The 22,067-nt window shown below is 39.0% G+C and overlaps 1 protein-coding gene across 1 annotated transcript in view; it reads right to left on the bottom strand.

The window, feature by feature from the left end:
• Positions 1 to 1,371: 1,371 nt before the first annotated feature.
• The window catches only part of LOC122797041 (histamine H3 receptor-like), a 68,714-nt gene continuing 48,018 nt past the window's right edge, over positions 1,372 to 22,067 (bottom strand). The window contains exons 2-3 of the mRNA XM_044065815.1: positions 17,685 to 17,851; positions 1,372 to 2,157 (exon numbers count right to left, since the gene is read on the bottom strand). Coding sequence (XP_043921750.1) covers positions 1,372 to 2,157; positions 17,685 to 17,851 — 953 coding nt within the window. The remainder of the gene's footprint in view (positions 2,158 to 17,684; positions 17,852 to 22,067) is intronic.

Here is a 22,067-nt window from a genome sequence, read left to right as displayed (position 1 = left end):
TCTGTGTCATACGTGGTACAACAAGCATATAATGGGGGCAATAAAAGCAAACAAAATTGGCATTTAACTTGGCATATTTCCAAACATCTGTTAGGGCTGAGCAATGGGGAAGAGGCATACAACAATAGTTTCTTGATTGCTTGAAAAGTCTTATAACGCCTGTGTTGTATTGTACACTGTAAAATAAATACACTCCACAGCTCTCCTCTGCATAATATAACTGCATTGTTTCTTGAATAAAAAAGATTATTGTGAGTGCAGCAGTAAGCAGAGGAAGTGAATCCCATTTTACCATTTAAACAGAGTGAGTGTTTCACGTAAATGTTTGCAAACATCACTGGGAGGACTGTTTATTGGGGAAGCAGAATACAGCAGCATGGTTTTGATTGTCCTAGAAGAAAGGTATGTATCATAGAACCAATACAACATAAAAATGCTTTTCTCTTTGCAAAGTAATTTATATAGATGGCGAAAGGAAATATTTTAGTTAATATTATGGCAGGATATTGCTTTGTACTTTTTTGATCATGAAACAACATACAGTATTTGAAAATGATCATGAATCAGCAGCAGTCAGCATTGTACTGAGGAATATAAAAAGATGGGCAGAGATATTAGTGTGGAAGAATACAGGTTCATTTCACTTTGCAAGATGTACCTCCTCATTAATATTAAGGGTAATATTTTATTATCTGCAACATGTGAAGATGTATTAATATGTATACCAGTTTGCTTTCATATATACTTATATTTTATTTTGCTATGGCTAGCCCTGCAAAAGCATCCTTTTTACTGACAACAGATTTGCAAGGCAACATAAAAATAAATTGAATAATTGGTAGGATACATGGCAGAGAGAGAGAAAGAGAAACAGACAGACAGAAAAAGAAAAAAAGCAGAGAGAAGGTATGGAAAAATAACTCCATTAAGGAAAGCTGTAAACATGTAAAGATCGTCAAGGAGTTTTGGGAATGCAGGAGACAGTACATCAAAAAGAGAAACTTCTGAATGATGTAACATTAACAAAAGTAGCCATATTATTTGAAAATATATTTGGTATGGTCTGAATAATGTTAGATGGACCCACAGTTATTGGAGAGGCAAGATTAAACAAATAGATTGGAAGAATAATACATAGCTGATATAACTTTTCTTTAACTCTGTTTCATATAGATTAAGTCATCTGTCTTTGTCGATATTTATTGTTTCATGCTTAGCTTGGAACAGTATACAGAAAAGTAGAATGGGTTATCTACACTAGACCGGTACATTAATTTAACACATAAATATGCATGTTCGTAATTTTCTGTATTTCAGATTATAATATTACTAAAGATGCATTGTTCAACACAGTGCAGATAGTATTGTATATTATTTATGACAAAGTATTTTTAAAAATGCTCTTCGAAAACTGCTGTGACATAAAGGATATAATATAGGATTGATAAGAGAGTTCAGCCAAACACACCATGTTGTGATATATGCCCAGTAAAAGCCATTAACATCTGGCCTTATTGAATTAACAATTGTAAACAAAATATATGGAGCCCAACAAGCACTGAAAATGCATACAAGTATTGCAAGGGACTTTGCAATTTTTTTGTCCTTTGAAAGTCTATGTGCAACATTATGTGGGACAGATTTCTGTTCGTTTAATGTCAAAATGTTTTTTTTTTGCCCCAGTCCATTACTTTGGTTTCCTTTGACCGTAACTGACCTCTCTGCATTATTTGAGAAAACTGCTGATTCTTGTGACACTGATAAAGTACAGGGCAATTTTTTTCTTAGTAAAGATTTAGACATTTTTTTCGGGAATAGAAATGCTGCTAATGTCCCACTTTTGGATGTCATTTGCTTTTTCTGGCTCAGTGGGATTTGAAAATTTTGGCTTCGTTTTCTGATGTTAACATAGATGCTTATATTGAAAAAACTTATACTACAAAATGGTATTGTAAAATTACATGTGAAAAAACATATTAAAAAGTACCAACTACTGTCAAATTCAGCATAACATTGTCCTTCAGGTACATTCTTTTCATCAGTTATAAAGTTCCAGAAAATCAGTGCTGGACCATACACAAGGAATGCAAGTGCCCATAGAACAATAATTTTTCCAATGCCTTTGTTCATCTTTTCTTGCTCAGTTCGATAAGCAACCTGTAGTAAAAGAAAAATAAGAAACCCTGTGTCTTAAAAGTGAAAATTTAGAATTTCATTTGTATGTTAATAAAGCAAATATGACCAAGGAAGTCAAATAAGAAGTAAAGCAAGGCATTCTGAAGAGGAAATTGGGATGAAACTCTACAAAATCTATGAGGCCAAAATGCTAGTTATCAAATAAATGACACCACATGACAAAAGAAAACATGATAAACAATTCTGAAGAAAACAGTGACTAGCGTACAACAACTTAAAACACCTATTTACTAAAGAAATCTGTTTATCACTTATGCGATCACCAGCAATGCCCATTTAATGAAAACAGTAAAATATATTTATACCAGGAAAGCATCAGAAAGTTCATTCTATGTAAATATCACAATCTGTTTTTTAAGTGTGTGTTTCTCATTCTTCACGTTTAGGGCAGAAACCTTTATTTGCTGTTTATTTACTAAAGGAATCAAATGCAATCTAGATATCTCTAGCTTATGGACACTAATGATAATACCAAAATTAGAGATTTATTTAAATGAGTCAACTAAGGCATCTGGATGCTAAAATGGTATGCTGCTACTGTAATGCCAAAAGTAAGATTTTTATCACTCCTTCTACATCAGACTGCTGATTCTTTTGTCACTGTATGAGACTGTGGGCTCCTAAACCAAGCACTATAGAGTGATACACTTGTAAGATACTGCAAGCAAGATCCACTATAATGGAAAGTTCTTTATCAACTGTACTTTCTTTTTGTCTGTTTTATAATGTTTGGGGTTTCTGTTGCAGTTACATGGAAATGTGAGGGATATATATTAACACCAAGATGGTGGTATCTCAAAGTCTTTCCTCTATTTCAAAATAAAACAGTCTTGATGTTATCGTATTTCTCTGTAAATAAGACCTAACCAGAGAATAAGGCCTAGCATGGTTTTCCAGGGTGGTCATGATATAATCCCTACCACAAAAATAGGCACCAGTTAAGATCCTCAACAACACATGACAGATGTGTTGAATTATTGACACCTGTTGACTGAGGGTATCATACTCTGCTCACCATTTTTGGACCATTCGGACACCCAACTTCTTCTCTTTGCAGAAAGTCATCAGATTCTTTCCCCGGGAGTCCACCACAATTTTTACTGTAACCCTAATCCTCACTCACACTTGACATTTGAGATCCTTGGCCCATAAACAGTGGCAAGTGTACTTTGATTGGTCAAAGTACAGACAACACATGTAAAATGTGCGCACTTGATAACAAATGGGTGTGGTTGTGTCTTAACTGTCACCATTTTTGTTGCCACTCCTGTCTTGTAAGTCTTTAATTAACCCCCTCAGATAAGATAAGTGCAAATAGAAAGAGCTATTCCATCGAGTACAAGAAAGGAATTGTGGAAGACTCCCAGGGAAAGAAACTGATGGCTTTCTGCAAAGAGAAGAAGTTGGATCTCTGAATGGTCTGCAAATGGTGAGCAGAGTATGATAACCTTAGTCAACAGGTGGACGAGGGAAATGCTATGAAGTGCAAGTGTGGATCAGGTCAGCAACCATTATTTTTTGAGCTGGAAGGCATCATCTTTGAATGGATTGCTAACAGGAGAGCAAAGGCTTTGGTTGTGTGCAGGGCTGATATTCAAGCATTTGCCCTTGCAATGGCACCACAGTTAGAAATATATATTGGCTGGATGGCTTCCTTCAGTGATTTGAACTGTCTCTAAGAAGATCACCAATACTGTTCAAGCTGGAAGATACTGAAGTTATTAAACATGCACTTGCATTCAAATCTTTTGTTGATGGCATCGACTTTTCTAAATACCAACTCTCCAGCATGATAGCTATGGATGAAACTGTAGTGTTTATGGGCCAAGGATCTCAAACAACAATTGATCAGAGTGGTGCCTCATTAATCTACATTCCCTCCACTGGTTACAAAGTGCACGTTACCTGTATTTTGGCAGTTCGTCTAGATGGAAAGAAAACCCCACCTCATTGTAAAGGGCAAGAAAGATAAGATTGAACCTGTTTTAGGAATTTACATTCTTGAAACCAAAAAAAGCCTGGTGCACACAAGCAGTTTTAAGGAAGTGGGTTGATGTAATGCTGCCACTTGGTTTGCGAGGTGGCAAAAGAGGTCTGCTAGTGTAGGATTCAACCAGCACTCACCGCGCCAAAGACATGAAGAACTTCCTTGCACAGAGAAGAATAGATCAAATAATGATTCCCACAGGAATGACTACATATCTCCAGACTCTTGATATTGCAATAAACAAGCCATTCAAGGACCATTTGTGCATGGAACTCAATGACTACAGTGAAAATAGAATGGAGAGAAATCAGTGTGGAAACTTTGTTAAGCCTAGCCTGCAAGAGGTCATGACTTGGGTGAAGAATTCATGGGATAAAATCACTGACAGCTGTGTTGCCAATGCACTACAAGCAGGCTACATGGTCAAGCAGTGCTCATTTAAGGAGAGCTCTATTGCTGGGCATGACAGACTGGGGCCAATGGTTCTTCAGGAAATGGAGTTGCAAAAAATTCAGGCCAGAATTCGGGGGATGAAGACTTATGACAATGTTCCAGCAGAAGATGACATGACTGTATTTGAATAACTTTTCCATTATCGGGGCAACAGAATGGATTGCTTCTGCTTTCAGCTGCTAGCAAGCTCTTGCCAGTTTTTTTACTTTATTGTATTAAGGTAACGTTTCATTATCGAGGGCTAATTACAAAGTAAGGCCACTACTTCCCAGATTTCATTTTTATGACATTCCATCATTCTTCTCTTATGGCTTGGGTAAGGAATAAAGAAAGCATCACCACTCAAAAAGTGGCAGTTATTCACCTGTTTTATTGCCCTCCTCCAATACACATATATTGATATTTTTCTGCACTTTCTATTAAGCATGAAATATTGCACTGTGAAAGCCAATGTGTAGATATTCTGAAGTTGAAATGTTTGTTGCACTGTTTATGTAGAATTCTCACACAACTGTTGACACGTTACCTAGAACCGTTGGCCAATAACGGAAAAGTACCAAATAAATGTCAATTCGTGTACATGAATCAATGTCAATTTTCGTACATGAATAAATGTTGATTTGTGTACATGAATCAATGTCAATTTTCGTACATGAATAAATGTTGATTTGTGTACATGAATAAATGTCGAATTTTGTACAATAATAAATTAATAAATGTAGATTGTTGCACAGGCGGGGGTAAATAAGGCACCCCTGATAATAAGCCCTAATGCGTATTTCGGTGGGAGAAAAAGTAGAAGACCCGGTCTTATTTTCAGGGAAATACGGTAGCATATGTTATGTCACAAACAAGAGAGTGACACAGCAGCCCAGACTGAATGTTGAAGCATGTCAAAGCTTCCCAGCAAAAACATACTTTAAATGTGTAACTATGTGGTTTAGAACTTGATATATGAAAAAATTCTTGTAATTTGAATGAATTTTGATTTGAATATATTTAGAGCAATGAGACTACCATAGCAGCAATCTGTATGTAACAACAACAGCAGACTTTCCCTACAGGAAACTGCATACATGATGTCATCATTACTGTTTTTGGCACAGTTGTGTTTCCATCACATAATCATGTTACCAAAGTACTTTGTCCATAACACACTATGTGAGTAATAGTTATTCTAACATATCATGGAAATGAACATTCCCTGCCATCCTGTATATAAATCAGCATACATGTGTGCTACTGTTGGACCTATGGCTGAGGCAATGTTTTCAAGTGATATGTATACTTCTGCAATTAACATAGCTTAGTAAGAATATGTTTGTCCATTTCTATCAGAGCTAGGGATCAATGACGGTTTGATGCCTCTAATGATGTTATGTCTAAAATGGCAGCATACCAGCCCATTTCATCTTCACATTATTAAGAATTCTGCAAATCTGGGATGTATATTTTTCATTAGAATAAAAAGGAGTCATGCAATTTTATGAAAATCACTTATTTTGTCTCCTGATGGATCATAGTTGACAGTGAAAGTCATCTTTTCAGGAAAGGCACTGCACCCATTTGTCAGACATGCATTGTCACGAAAAGTAATTATATTTAAATGGGAGATGCACTAAAACAGATATAAAATGTGTTTTTGCCTGACCAGAGATTCATCCATCCAGAAATCCAGCTCGTACTTCTTCCATTAACATATCTCATCTTTCTAAGACCAATCTATATTAGTCACAATCTAAGCAAGCAGAAGTTTTAATTTATTACATAAAACCTGAGGTACATGTTCAATGAGAGACACTTTGAAGGATCTGTGGATCTTCATCATGGGATAAGTTTTACTGGGTATTACAAAACAGGTCTATATCACATAGTCGAAGTTTTATAACTTCGAACATGAATGTTCGAACCATTCTGTTCGAAGTTACAAAACTTTGACTAGTGATTAAAAAAAAAGTAAAAACAAAATAAATTGTTGTAAGCAAGAGGGCATGTGCCCCTGCACCCCCCACACCCCCCGCTACTTAAATATACCAACTCCAAGATCACACTACATTGAAATGAATGGAAATCCCCCTTATGGAGATTTCCATTTAAACGCTTGAACTTGTACAAGTTCGAACTTATGATCTCGACCATAGTGGGTTCGAACTTGTACAAGTTCGACTATATGATAGGAACCCTTACAAAACATGTGTTGGGGTGAAAGCTCAAAATGCTTTACGTGGAGTAAGTTATATTTGCCATGATAAATAGGCTTTTATCATAGGACTGTACACAGAAAATAATTCAGTTTGTTTCAGAATAACATTCCCAAAATTATTTTTGTTGACTTATGCATATTATTCATTAAGCATATATTCATATATCCATTTGAATATTACTCCCTAACTTGTTTAACTAATGCTACCTTGCCCACACTCCAGCATGATGTATTTCTTCATCATATTGAGACTTAGTGTTGGAAATATATGTCATTTCTTGCTGCCAGCGATTATTACACTAAGCTTTGATGATTTTTTAAATAGAGAATTGTATTGCAAAGGATGTTTGGAACAGACAAGTTTGTCACAGGACATCTTTAGTGGGGAGTGGAGGGTGTAGTTGGGTGGTTAAGGAATGGTGAGGTAGAAAGGATAGTTAGAAAGGGATGATTTATAAGGAGAGTAGGCAGAGGCTCCGGAAGCTGTTGAAGACTGGGGGGGGGGGGGCTGAGAGGGGCACTTGGTGATCTAAAAAGGGCAACTTTTTTAAAACTAATTACTACCACAACATAGGTTTACTTGGAGGAAATTTTAAGCTTAGCCAATTTCCCTTTTGGTGCTTGAATTAACATTTCCTGATTGGTTTTACCTATCCCCTGGTTGTTAATTGTATATTAGCCTTAGTGAGAATAAATGTGATCATACTATAGATAATGTGAGGGTGCCCATGTAAGGCATGCAGCATTTAGGAATTGCCTCTATCCAATAGTGGCATGAGGGGCAATCCTGGAGTACATTTTCTATTACCCATCCTTTAATCTAAGTTGCATTTGAATATGGACAGGGATGAGCTTTGTTTTAATTGAATGGATAGTCTGTTCTTGAACAGTGGTAGCCTCTGTGATATATATCCATCTCTCCACAACATTCAGTTTAGATACCGGGACTGAGTATTTCCGATGCCATTTGACTTGCTGATTTTCAGTAGGTCCATCTGTATTAGGTCAGAGGATGCCTTGTATGCCAGACATGTCACTTCTAAGCACTCTGTAGGATACTGAGTATAGTGCTAAATATTTGAGGTGGTTCATGCAATACCTATTGTTTAGGACTTGTATCCTTTTAGTAAGGTATCTCTGTGGGTATTCCAATTGTTTCATGGGTCTGGACAGATACATGCCAAAGTGGACATTATACAAAATGATTGATCTAATGAGGGCTTTGTAAAGGGGGGCAATAACATCTCTAGATCTAGTCACAATCAATTTGTTTATAAGCTGTGCAATATAGAAAGACTTTCTTATGACTCTGGGCACATATTGGCCAAAAGTTAGCACTGTGCACACAAGTTTCCAAATGCCAAACAACTGGGTCAGTTCTCGGGGGGGGGGGCATTGTCAATATGGCAGTTCCCTGGAATAGATGACTTCCCAAAGGATATGATAATGTATTTCTTGGAGTTTAGTTTCAATTCATGATTCTGGCACCAGTTGTTGTTTGGGACAAACCTTCCTGCATGATGGTTAAGTCATTTGGGGATTTAATAACTGCTCCTAGCCTGCAGACATCTCAAATTTAGTTGGTCAAAACCCTTTGGTATTTCCTTTTACTTGTGAGATGTATATGTCAAACAGATAAAGTCTCAGCACTGAACCCTGGGGGACTCCATTGGTGACTGGTCTCTTCCCCTATTTTGATCTCCTGCATCCCGTGAGCAAGCATAAATGTATGCATTCTTTGATTCACGTTCCTGATTGTATTAACCTGTTTGCATTAAATTATATTCCTTGTATAATATACCACTTGTTAGAATGTGTTTTAAATTTCTAGTTTGGAACAGTCTTCTAGTAAGCAATGAAACTTAATGCATGAACCAATAATGACAAAACTACCCATTTCAGAAAATTTCAACAATAAAAGGCCACTCAAACTTCTGTCATTATAATCCACCAATATCAGTGTGTTATTCACCAATATTAGTAAATATGCAAAATCTTTGCAGACGTAAATAATCTAAATAATTCCACATTAAAGGGGTCTGTAACTAATGAAGAGGTTGCTGCTAGCAAACAATTTTAGATTTCATTGTTTCATCTACAAATAAAGTGCCTGTTGCCCTTGAAGAATCAATTGCCTATGCAACATTAAAAAAATGATAAGCTAGTAATTTTGCAATGGGGAATGGATGGCAAACTGACAACAGAAACATAGTTACTAGGTAACTCCTCCAAAGGAGGACATTCATAGGACTGCAGCATCCACTCCCTTTAAAGTTTAACACAGTATAGTATCAGCGATTGATCTGCATACTGTGGGAGTAGAACCCACAGCCTTCTGCATCAAAAGCAAGTATACCACCTTTTGTGTTACTAACAGTAGCACTAATCTTCGCTTCCCCTGAAGCTCTCAGCTCCTTGTAAAATCCACTTGACACTCAACTAAATCTCTTAACTTTGTAGCACAAGAAATCTGGAAAAAGCCAACATTTATTTGGGGGGGGGGGGTCAAAGGCCCACAACCAGGGGCACATTTTGAATATTGTTTGTATAATCTTAGCAAGATGATAAAAAAGTGTTATGTGTTACCATGTATTTCCTGAAAGATGGGAAGACTGAAACTTAAAGGGCTATCATTCCTTAGTGAATTCAGTTCTCATTGATTTGCCAGAAAACCACAAATTTTAAGAGTAACAGACCAAAAGTATGAGCCAAATATTCTGTGAAAATCTGGGGAGTTGAGAGCTATGGACTCAACTCCCTGAATCACAAGTGGTGGTATGGGTGGAGAATTCAGGCTCTTGTTTGAGCCTGAGTAATACTAACCACCAGGTATACCTAACTGGGGCATTTTACACATACACACACACACACACACACACACACACACACACACACACACACACACACACACAAGCACCATAACTCCTGCAAATAAAAGAACAAAACTCTCCTTACTGGCATGACTCTGACTCTGGCAGCACCAACAGAACAGTGGCAGAATAACTCCTGTAACACAGAGCAACAAGAGAACAAGAACAGTTAGTTTAGTAAGTTTAACTTCCACAAGCAAATCCATGTTAGTGTGAAAACTCCACTTCAGTAATTTGCCCCAACAGGTGTTGCAGCTGTAAAAGTGTGTGTGTGTGTGTGGGGGGCACCCCCCCCCCCCTGGTTCTATGGTTCTGGCATTCATAAGAGTAGACATGAAAGGGTTAACTAATGGAAGTATGAAGGGATGAAGTAAGGTATGGAAAGGGGGAGCATCTCTGGGGCTTTTGAGGTGGAAAGTGATCTACTGGGAGTCACATTTTGGTGTGATTTTGTTGGTGCAGGATCTGGTCTGAGATGACCTGATGTAGCTTGCAGTAAGGTAGGACATAGGTGGTTGTCAAGCAAGGAGAGGTATGTAGAGCTTTCCAATGTTAGTTTTTTTTTGTTTTATTTTCTTCTTTCCATATAAGTGTGTTAGTATAATCATTAATCAGGCTGGGGAAAAGGTTAGGGATAATTTAGTCAACTGTGGACTTTTATTTTTAATTTTTCCCTGTAACTCATTGCACTGGGGTGAAACAGTGGCATGTTTGTGAAATTAACATGAGGAGGCCCTTCCATCGCTTTAGCTGCATGGCGTTTTAGCCTTACTACATTGGTGCCACTGAGTGAAGTGACTGGTCTGAAAGGGTTGAGTTTCGATATGCAGTTAGCTTAGTGAGTTGTCTGCTGTAATGAGTTGTCGAGTGGTGTTTGTGTTTTCATGGGACAGCCCTGGGCTTGTGGGGGGAGAAGTTGTGTTAGTTTGGGCACATTGTCTGGTGTGGTGTGCATTTTTCCTGTGCATGGTCGGATGTTTGTGAGAGATGGGTTCAGGGCGTGCCCGAAGTTCACTCGTGGTTGTTTGTTGAAGTAGCTTCTGGTCTTTTCCCAGATTCTGGAGCAGTTGAACAGATTGCTTCCAGATTCATTGGTATGTTCACTCAGTGGTAAAATGTGCATTTATTCTGGTGGAAAAGTTTGACTCACCCTGGCTAGTTGTCAGCGTGGTGGTGTTGAACAGCTTACTTGCAGTCTCATTGGGAGGTTCACCTTGTGGTGAAGTGTGTATCTTCTCCTGTAAAACAGTTTGGCTCGCCATGGCTGGCTATCAGGATGGTGGTGATGCTGGCCATTCTGTGTATGCACAGTGGTGGGTGGTGTGCAGGAAAGGGAAAGGAAAAAAAAATATATAAATAAAATTTTAGAAAAAGTAATTGGGGACTATAATATGGAAGAGGTGGGTCAGATTGATGGCGTGGTGATACAATAGGGCATGTGGGTGGCCGTCTGGTTTGGTGGCTGGGTTGTGCACAGTGGGCAGGGGGGAGAGCAATGGTGGAGTTACTTTCATGGGCCTGGAGATCTGCTGGTAATGGCCGTTGCCGCGCATGAGTGGTTGACGGGTTGCTCGTGTTGCAGGCAGCTATATATATATATATATATATATATATATATATATATATATATATATATATATATATATATATATATATATATATATATATATATATATATATATATATATATATATATATTGTGTGTAAAAAAATGAGCATAGCAGTTTTCCTTATTCTCTCCTCCTGGGGTGCAGTCCATCACTGTAGCTTTGGTGGGGAGCTTGGGGGGGGTGAAGATCAGAGCATTGAGTTCATGGAGGTTCGTGGGGAAGGGCCCAGCTTTCAGGGTTTGTTTAAAAGAAAAAAAAAAGAGGGTGGTCGGAGCTTGTCAGCACAGCAGGATAGCAGTGGTGATGTTTGCAGGCATTTGGGAAAACCTGTGGCAGCCATATGGGGCATGCACGGTCTCAGATGCATGGATCTGGGTGACCCTAGCATATATAGATGAGTGCTCTTGGCAGATGTTGTGTCTTGGAGAACTTTGCCCTTGAGCTCTGACTCAGGGGTATAAAGGGTCGCCTTTGATTTTAAGTCTAAATCATTGAATGATTCCACGTGGTGGCAAATTACGAGAGTCATTGAAGGTGTTTATGGAATAGAGAAGGTCCGGATGGAATGTATTACTTTTTGGTGCTTTTCAGCAGTCCTGAGAGCAAGGCTGTGAGCAGTGCAGCTGACACCAAAAAACATATTATCAAAAAAAAGGAAAAAAGTAATAACAAAAAACTATTCAGAGCTGAGAGTTGGGGGGGATGGCAACCTATCAGACCTGGGGTGCCCTAGTAGGTGACTACCCTATGCCATGATTCAGGGGCCTGGGTTTGAGCATTGGAAGGGGTGATTACTTCTGAGATGCAAGGATGCCATTTCTACTCAACTACCTGAGCTGTTTTTCTCATGAAAGGGGCCCCTGTGGCCTGTTGGGTGAATTTAAGTGAGTTATAGTTGGTAAAGGCTTGGGTTCAATAAATAAAATGGTGTTTAGCTAGCAGGAGAAAATTTTTTTTTTTTTTTTGAGCACAGGTCATTTGCTTATAGTGTCCTTCATCTCATTTCAAGTGTCCAGGGGAAACATGGTGGATGTCCAGGCATTGCTGTAGAGGTTGGTGAGCATTGTGGTTCAGGTGGAGGATTTTTTCTAGGAGATTCCAAATAGTGACACCATGACAGCAGGAACACAGGGCCCCAGCACACATAAGAGACAGCAGACATCAAAGGGTAAACAGAAGGCGAGAGGCAAGAGAGCACATCAGGCACAGTCTGCTGAGGGGATGAGGTTTCGACATTGGACTCAACACTTGCTGCACCGGCAGGTAATGATATTCCACTTCCTGTTGGGGGGATGATGGAGCAGGGATAGCAGAGGGAGAAGGCCATAGATTGGGTGACAGGGTTAGCAGAATGTCTACATCTGCAGAAGAGCCCAGTGGTGACAGTGGGGGACTACAGACCTTAGTGGGACAAGATTATGGTCTTGGGGAGCAGTTTTTTTGGCAGGGAAAGTCCAGCCATGGGTAGTAGTTTGTCATCACCAGGGGAAGAGACCGACCCTTGCTTAGAGTAGGTGGGGTCAGATTTCAGGACATAGCTGGGAGATTGGATGGCTATGTAGGTATTGGGGAAAGAGGATGCGAAAGTCTTTTTAATGTCTTACATATCAATTACAGTGAAAGAAAATCTTTGGAAGGGCGAGTATATTGATCTATTTGAGCTGATCAATGCGGAGGGAGTCCAGCGCTTGCTAGAGGCTGACATGGCAAATGGGAAAGACCTGTTGGCAGCCTTAGCTGCTCTTGTTCGGAAGCGAGTGGGAAAATTGCAGCAGAGAATGTGGGAGAATTGGGTGTTGGGATTTGATTATTAAATGGCGGTATGGTTAGAGAGGGATAAAACCATGGCCCTGCTGCTATTGGTGTATTTTTTGATGGTATGGAAGGTGCAAAGATTGCTGGCTGGGAATGCATGGCTGTAGTATGATCAGAAATTTTGCAAGAGGAAAGCAGTCGGTCAGTCTATGTGTTGGGAGGAAAGACACCCTGATATATGGCTGTCTACTATGATGGACAGCTTTGGAGTGGGCAGAGGAAGTAAGGTCAGAGAAGGGGGGTGTCAGAGTATGTTGGGCTTTCAATGCCGGGAGATGTTCATAGGTTCATAGGTGTGTACTAGGCTAATGGACCTAGACCTTTACAAGCCTAGCCCCAAAATAATTGCCCAGGCACCGTGCCACCTGATGTTAGTTCAGAGTGCCCATATCCAGTAATGCAACTGGAATGATCTCTGGAGTGAACTTTCGGTTACCCATCCACTCATCAAGATTTCTCTTGAAGAGGGCCAGTGAGGTGCTCTACTTGACATGAATGGGAAGTTACTCCAGAGTATGGGCAGTCTCTGGGAGATGAACCTGCCCCTCCAGCATGTTCTGTTAATTGTGGTAATGATGTTGTGATCTCTGGAGTGTGTGGCATGGAGAGATTGGGATTTCTTTAGGTGTAGCATTTCAAGTAGGGCTGGGTTCTTGGAGAGCATGCAGATTCTCCTAAGCTTGTTGGAAGTACATGGGCGTGCACCCAGCAGTTCAGTGCATTAGGCAGGAGAGGCAATTGGCAGGGCATGCCACATCTTTTGCAGGGTAGGTCTCATCCTTTGCAGGTCAGAGGGGATTGGGTGGAGCGTCTGCGGGGTTGCAAGGAGTTCATGGCAGGAGTATGTTTCGAGGTCGGGGGGGCCTTTTTATTGGGAGGGAGGGGGTGGCTTGGGGACACATTCATTTATTATGATACATGTCCTTTGGGACATGCTGTTGCAATATCCTCAGCTGGCAGGAGCATGGGAATTATTGAGGGTTTTTTGAAGGGGTTTACAATTAATTCAAGCTTGGTTGGGGATGGTAGGGTGAGAAAAAGTTTGAGGTCAGTGTCGGGGAGGGAAGATATTTTGGAGGCTTTGATTAAGAAAGAGCAGCAGCTGGGTAAACTACTGGGCCCATTTGATAGCCCCTATTTACCCATTTTAAGGTGTGGCCCTTGGGGTTGGTTCTCACAAAGAAACCAGGTAAATTTCATTTGATTCACCATTTATCTTACCCTGAAGGGAAGTCTGTCAATTATTTCATCCCAGTGGAGGAGGTTAAGGTGAGTTACATGTCTTTGGATGACATGGTCTGTATCATCTTGGGTTTTGAGGATCCATGGCTGGTGAAAGTGGACATTGAGTTTGCCTTTCAACTTTTGCTGATTCATGAGGAGGGTTGGCCATTGCTGGGCATGGTGGTTGGAGATAAGTTTTATGCTGACACCAATATGCCAATGGGATGCAGTAAGCTTGCTCCACTTTCTAAATGTTTAGCACTGCTTTACATTGGATATGGCAACAGCAAGTGAAGGAACAGTCAGCGGTACATTATCTGGATTATTTTTTGCTAGTGGGTGAAGGGAAACAGGGACTGGTGCTGATAATGCAGGAGTTTTTGAGGATGTGCGAGGAGTTGGGGGTCACATTGGCAAATCACAAGTTAGAGGGCATGGCTAAGGTGTTAGATTTCTTGGGGTTGAATGTGGATGTGAGACTTGAATCGTTTTGCCAACTGGGAGAGAAAGTAGCTAAGTTAAAGGAGAAGATAGTTTGGATGAAGGCTAGGGATAAGGTGCAGGTAATGAATGCCATGGAACTTGTTGGGGTTGTCAAATTTTGCCTGTCAGGCAGTGCATCTAGGACATACATTTTGTAGGTCGGTGACATTCCTTTTGAAAGGGGGCAAGAGTAAGCATCACTTGGTGAGAGTTAGCAAATTAATACAGGAGGATTTAAAATGGTGGATACAGTTTTTGCAGCAATTTAATGGTGTCACTTTTTGGCAGTCAGATTGGGTAGGTCAAGGGGATTTACAGCTGTTCACAGATGCCGTGAGGAACCTGGGTGTGGTGGCATTTTTTGCATGGCAGTGGTTTGCAGTGCCAAGGCCTTCTGAATGGTCAGAGGAGTGGAAAGGGGATGTTGCCTTTCTGGAACTGATGTGTGGCAGAAATGTTTGAGGGGTAGGAGGGTTCTCTTTAATTCTGACAATATTGCAGTTGTACGAGTTCTACAAGCTAAGACAGCTAAATCTGTACATTTACTGATGTTATTGTGTAAATTAGTTCTTCAGAGATTGTTGATTAATTTTTATTTTACAGGGGTACATGTGCCGGTGGTGAGGAATGAAATTGCTGACAGCTTGTCTCATTTTCAGTTTTTCAGGTTCTGGCAGGTGGCTCTGATGGCAGCAGGGGACCCCATGGTGGTGCCAGATGAGGTGTGACAGACTGGGCAGCAGTGATTGGCGGGTTGGTTCTGCAGTATTGTGCGGTGTCCACCAGGAAGGTTTACGGTAGGACTTTGCATGATTTTAACAGGTTTGTTAGGCAGCTACTAAAGGCCAAATGTGTGTGGTCAGACGTGTTGCTGTTGGGGTATTTAGCAGGAGCTAGGGTGCAGGGCAAAGTGGTGAGATTAGTGATAGTGAACTTGGCATTAATTGTTGTGTTTGCTCGGATGGCAAGACTGGTGGATTTTACTAAATCCTGGACAGTCAAGCAAGTGTTAAAAGATGGGGCAGGGGAGAAGGCATGAACAGGGATAGGCACTGGCCAGTGACAAGGGGACTTTTAAAAGTGTTGTTATGTGGTTTGAGTAGGATATTTGGTGATTTAGTGGTGGTTAGTGCATATTAGGCTAAGGTCATCTAAGACTGATCAAGCTGGGAAAGGGGCAACAGTAGTTTTGGGAGAAGACAGGTGGGAGCAGACGTGTCTGGAGGTATGGGGGAGGAAATTGTAGGTGGTTCAGAAAGGTAGACCACCGGATTTAGTTTTTAGGTCAGTAGATGGTAGGGCATTAATGGGGAGACAGTTGATTTTAGTCATGAGAAGGGCCTTTTGTAGTATGGACTTGATGGTGAACAATTTTCTACTCATTCCTTTTGGATGGGTAGGGCCTCAGATCTGGCGAAACGGGGCAGTTCGATTGAAGTCATTAAAAGGGTGGGGCGGTGGTCTTCCAATGCCTTTTTGGCATATATTAGATAGGGAAGGGTGCATGCTATTCTATTTTTTTTTTTCCTTAGGTAAAAGGATTTTCATCATAGGCCACTTGTACTTGTGTTGGGTGGCAAGGAGGGCTGCGGTTAGAAGTAACGGTGCTGACTTGGGGTTATATCGGTTTGGTTGGAAAGTTACATGGCATGGCATTAGAGGGCTTAAGTGGAACCAGCTGTTTCAGGTATTTACAATGATGCAGTCTCAACTGGGCCTTCCTCAAACTTTATTGGTACACCTAGCAGGTAATGATTTGGGTGTGACACCAAAGTGCCACTTAGTGTATCAGATAAGGGAGAATTTTGTAGCTTTAAAAAGCTATATCCATCGTTATGTTTGGTATGGTAAGAACTTTTTGCTGGTTTGATTTGGGGGGACACTAGGAACTTTTCTACAGTTGAGAGGGCATGGAAGTTTGTAAATTTTAGGTTGTCAAAGCAGTTGGGGAGGATGGGGGTAAGTACAATACAGCATAACTAGTTCACTGATAGAGACCCTATGTGGTTTAGGGCAGACAGGGTTCATCTTAGTGATTTTGGTCTTGACTTCTTTAATTTAAATCTTGGATTGTTTTTGGAGGGGTTGGTCAGTGACTGGTGGGAGTGAGGGGGAACAGCCTGATTAGGCTGGTGGGTGGAGAAGAGGGATAGGCTTGCCCCTCTTCTGTTCCCCCTCTGGTGTATAATTGGAGAAAGGAATTTAGGAGCGGTGGAAGCGAGTGTGTGGATGCTGCTTGGATTTGGTGGCTTTGTTCGAAAGGAGGTGATGGGATGAAGGTGAACGGCTGAATGCTGCCTTGAAGTATGATGATAAGTTAGCAGATGGAGGATGCTGCTTATTCCCAAAGGTGAGTGGGGGTAAGCTGCCCTTATGAATGGTCATTTAATGTTTTATCATTGTTCAGTGAAAGAAAGTTATGTTTAATAAAGTTTGATGCATTTATTTTCTATGTTCAAACAATAAAGGTCGTCAAAGGTCTTTGGGTGTCTGGTGTTTTTTTTAAAGTAAACATGACACTGTAAATGCATAGCAACATGCAGGAATTTTCTAAAGGTTTATTTCAATGTGTGCAAAAAACAAAAAAAAAAAGGGAAAGAAGGATTCTAAATCACAGAATACCATAATCTGTTATGTAGAAATTTGAAAAAGAGTGGCAAGGCATGGCTTCCAAATTCAATATGTGATAATAGTATTGGATGGATATAAGTAGCAATAAAATCTTTTAACATAATTTGATGAAAACAAGTAAAAGATTTCTGTCACAATACATTGCAGGTTTATATACCTTTTGAACTTAAACTAACATAAGATATTGTCAAAATATTAAATAATTTACTTACAGCTTTAGTGACAGAGAGGTATCGATCATAACTGATAAGGACAATGTTAAAAACTGAAGCTGCACAGGCAGTATAATCCATTACCAGCCAAAATGTGCAAAGTTCTTTTCCAAGTAACCAAATTCCAGATATTGCATATGGTATATATAATGGAATGGAAATTGCACCTAGAAAAAAATCATAAATGATTTACTACATGTTGTTTCCATTAAAGAAAGTAAGTTCTAGGAATGTATGGTAATACTTAAGCACTCAATTGCTAAAACATTGTAAAAATAGTTCTGAAAAAGAAACAAAGTGTTCAGAGATATTATGCTGTTATCATTACTGTATGTTGTTTTCTGAACTTGTACTTTCCATGAAACTGATCCAAATGAGACATTTGATTTCTTTGCCTGCTAGATCTAACAATCAAAAAATTTGTAATGGTTCATTTTGATTTTAATGAATTTACTTGCTATCCTCAGCTGCAACATATGTAGAATTGTGTAACATTCATTAGATACCAGAGAACATAATATTGAAGAGTATTCAATGGGATTAAATTTTCCTAGGATTTTTGGTCTTAAACATCCTTCCAAAAATGAACACTTTGGTACTAGCCATAGGGAGAATATATTCAGTTATGGAGCACTGTAGTTTAACAGACACACTAGGGCCCAATTAAAAAAGCACTCTTTAGGCTACTTACCATGCCATTAATTTATGCATTTTTATTGTGAGTTAGGGTGTAAAATGTCAGTAAGGTAAACATGGCTGACTGGAGAAACCCCATTATGAAATATGCAGCATATTGCACAGCAGGATGGGAGTAATAGAGAAATGATAGCCCACCTAGGGCTGTTGTGAGATGTCATGGCACAGGATTTGGATTTTTATTTAGCATTCAGGTTCAACCATGGGTCTAGTCAATGATTTAAAACACTGGATGCATATGGAAGTTCAGCTCCATAGCAGGCCATTTCACCTTCTAAGCAAAAGAAAGATATATAACAAAAAGAAAGAAAGAAAGAAAGAAAGAAAGAAAGAAAGAAAGAAAGAAAGAAAGAAAGAAAGAAAGAAAGAAAGAAAGGAAGAAAAATAAAGATGTAATAACATAGATATGATGGCACATTATTAAGGATACAATATAATAATGCATATTTCCTGAGGTATAGTGAACATACACAGCTGCTGTTAAATGAGAACCATTCATTCACTGGTGGGTAATGAGAGAATAATCCCAACCCATGAAGAGGTATTTCTGATAGAGACACTGGCAACATAGGAATGTAATCATTATATCTAACTGGGATGATCCTGAATGACAGTACCTTGGATGTCTTGAATGCCAGGTAATACCACCAATGTGGAAGAAACTGAAAGATCTCACTGGCCAAAGTCAGACAGACGAGAATTGGAAAAAATATTCAGAAATATATCCTAAATCTCTGGGTTATATTCAAGGTAACAGTGCTTGGTTAAGGTGTCTACCAAGGAATGAGTGGCCATAGCACTAATGTTTACAAAACGTCCTGCAAGAAATGGAGCAAACAGTTCTCTAGTGAATTGAGTGTTGGCCTCAGCATATGCTACTGGTTGGTTTGAAAAAAAAAACAAGACATTTATAAATAAGACAGGCTAGGACCAGTGTGGTTCTTTGAAGAAGTGGGAGTCATTTAAGTTTGACTACAGCTATGCTCTGATCCTCTGTTCTGGGGCAAGAGTAATGTGTTTAACATACTGTTATTAGTTGCTTATAGGAAGATGCATCTGGTTTGTTAGTGGAAGACAATAACAGTAAAATGCATTCTAGTTTAGCCAGGAGTTTTCATTATTTAGTCACTGACCTCTCTTTTGGTGCAGGAGAATAAGATAATTTCTTTATCCCTAAACAGTTATGAGGTAACCTTTAAGCTTTGTTATTTCTGCATGTATCAGAAAATTAGTTTTAGTGAAGTTATAGTACTAAGTACCTGAATTGTTTAATGGTTTCAAGTGGATTTTGGTTGCTGAAATTGTGTTCCATTTTGGAGGAGAAATGGACAGTTCTGAAGATTTTGGCTTTAATTTTTTGAGTTAAGAATGGTCTTTTGTTAGTTAATAAAGATGAGAGTTTGTTAGGATTTTTTCAAGCTGTCACCACCTTTTCTGCATACAATATGATTGGAGTTTGTAGAAGATCTATTTTAAGGTTATTGATAAATATCAATAAGAGAATTGGTGAAAGGATGCAGCCCTAACATGCCTCTTCATACAGGTGCAGTTGGAAATTTGGATTTACTGTTTATATTGCAAAGTGCTGATATGTAAGAAGTGTTTGAAACTAGCGAGAACTTGGTTTCTAATACCTGATTAATGAGTTTAGGAATACTGGATGATCTACTTAGACAGCGGGTTTGGTCATGTAAATATAAACAGAGCCTATTGTCATTCGTCAGGGTATAGAGGGTGGTCATGCTGCTTCTCTATGACAAGAAAACAAGATGATGAGATGATAGTTATTTACATTTTTATAAATATTTGCAGAGTTGGAGTAGCTCAATTTCTGAAATATTTTCTATAGTGTGGGCGAAAAGGAGCAGGTTGTATTACTTCAGGAATATGTTTAATCATTGCTTGCTTCCAGAGCTCTGGCATGATAGTGTGACTTAGACTTGAGTTATAGAGGAATTTTAATTTATTTTTATTTTAATAGTAGTGGAAAGTGCTTTTTGCAAAGAGAATATAAACCAAGTGAGCAAGCCATGTTAACCTATCAGAGGATCTGCAGGTATGTACCTGATGGGTTTGCCAGTATATTTAATTTTTATAGCTTTGAAATAAAATATAGGTGTAAGAAAAAAGGGGTTCCCTACAGAGAGAGCACATGGCAGTCGGGAGAATTCTGTAAAAAGGTCTGTGGAATAAATATTTCTTGAAGTGGATGGGATAGCATTTTAAATTAATGGACTTTTATAGGGGGTTCAGTCTATAACTAACTGATTATCCATCACAATTTTTACTGGTTCATTAGCTATGCATTTTGCATAGTTTTCTACTACTTAGTTTGTATCCTGTTTTCAAGTTTCTAAGCAAGATAAACCTGTTTTTGTTTTTGGCTGATGGTTCATATCCATTAATGTCATGTGAGACATTAAAGTTTGTGCAAATACTGGTTTTGTCTAGCTGTGCAAAGATATGAGACTTTAGGGCATATAGGAGTTGAAGGAATATGTCAGTAAGAGTATTGGTAGAAAGAGTGGGATCATTTGTATTACAGAGGAATGAAGCAGCTGCTATGAAAACAGGAATTTATAGACGGAATTAATGCATCTTGGGTTTGGTAATGGAATGTGATCAATTTAAGAGGAAATCTGAAATTACAAGAAGGAATGAGATGATGCAATGGTCACTGAGGGAGGGACAATTGAAGACTTGAAGAGTTTAAAGACGTCACTAGGGTTATTACTAGGAGTATTAGTGATTACAATATCTAGAAGTCAATAATTGCTAGACTTTAAATTAGTCCTGGTTGTCTTTTGTATTTGCTCAATAGAGCCTAGTTTGGTTAAAACGTCTTATGATGGTTTTGTGTAGCCTGAGGACATTAATGTTAAGTCTTAAAGAATGATAATATTATCTAAGGGCTTCATTTGAAGCTTTGATCAGAAAGATTTTGGATTTTTTTGCAACTGCCAGGTGGGTGTATGGCTTCTAGTACAAGAACAGCAGTAAACGTATTGGTTAAATCAGATGTGCGAGAAGTCAGGATTAGAGTCATTATTAGATATATCTTGTCCTGCTACGGTGTCAGATAGCTTGTCCTTTAAAAAGACTGGATTTCTCCTTCCTTATTTTCTTTTTGTAGTGCATGCATGAAAGGTATATGCATATTCTAGGAAGTGGAAATAAAGGTTACAGTGTTTCTTTGAACCCATAAGTCAGTTATAGCCATGCTAGCTTGGTTACAGGCTGAGATAAATGAGTTAGGTTACTCCAACATACTGTTTTCTTGCTTTCAACATTAAAAAAGGGTAATAGTAATGTGGTATGGGAGGTTATGAGGGCTTAGGTTTGGTAAAGTAAGGTATGTGCAAGAGTTGTCAGGCCTGCACTGATTTCAAGATAACTAAGGATTAGCATTTATGAATAAGAGTGTTGAGTTTTGTGGTAAAATTTAAAAATCTGATATTGACTGCAACTGGCATAACTCTCAACTGTCCAGATTTTCAAAGAATGTCAAAACTTTTAGTTTCATATGTTTGGTCTATTCCTCATAAAATTTGTGGTTTTCTGAAAAAAGAATGAGTATTTAATTTCCTAAATATTGACCATCATTTGAGTTTTGTACTTCATATTTTCAGACATGACCTTCATTTGAGTTTTGTACTTCATATTTTCAGACATGACCTTCATTTGAGT

The sequence above is a fragment of the Protopterus annectens genome, chromosome 3.part0, assembly GCF_019279795.1.
Source record: "Protopterus annectens isolate FY-2018-M chromosome 3.part0, PAN1.0, whole genome shotgun sequence".
NCBI lineage: Eukaryota > Metazoa > Chordata > Ceratodontiformes > Protopteridae > Protopterus > Protopterus annectens.
This window is presented reverse-complemented; position numbering and strand designations above follow the sequence as displayed.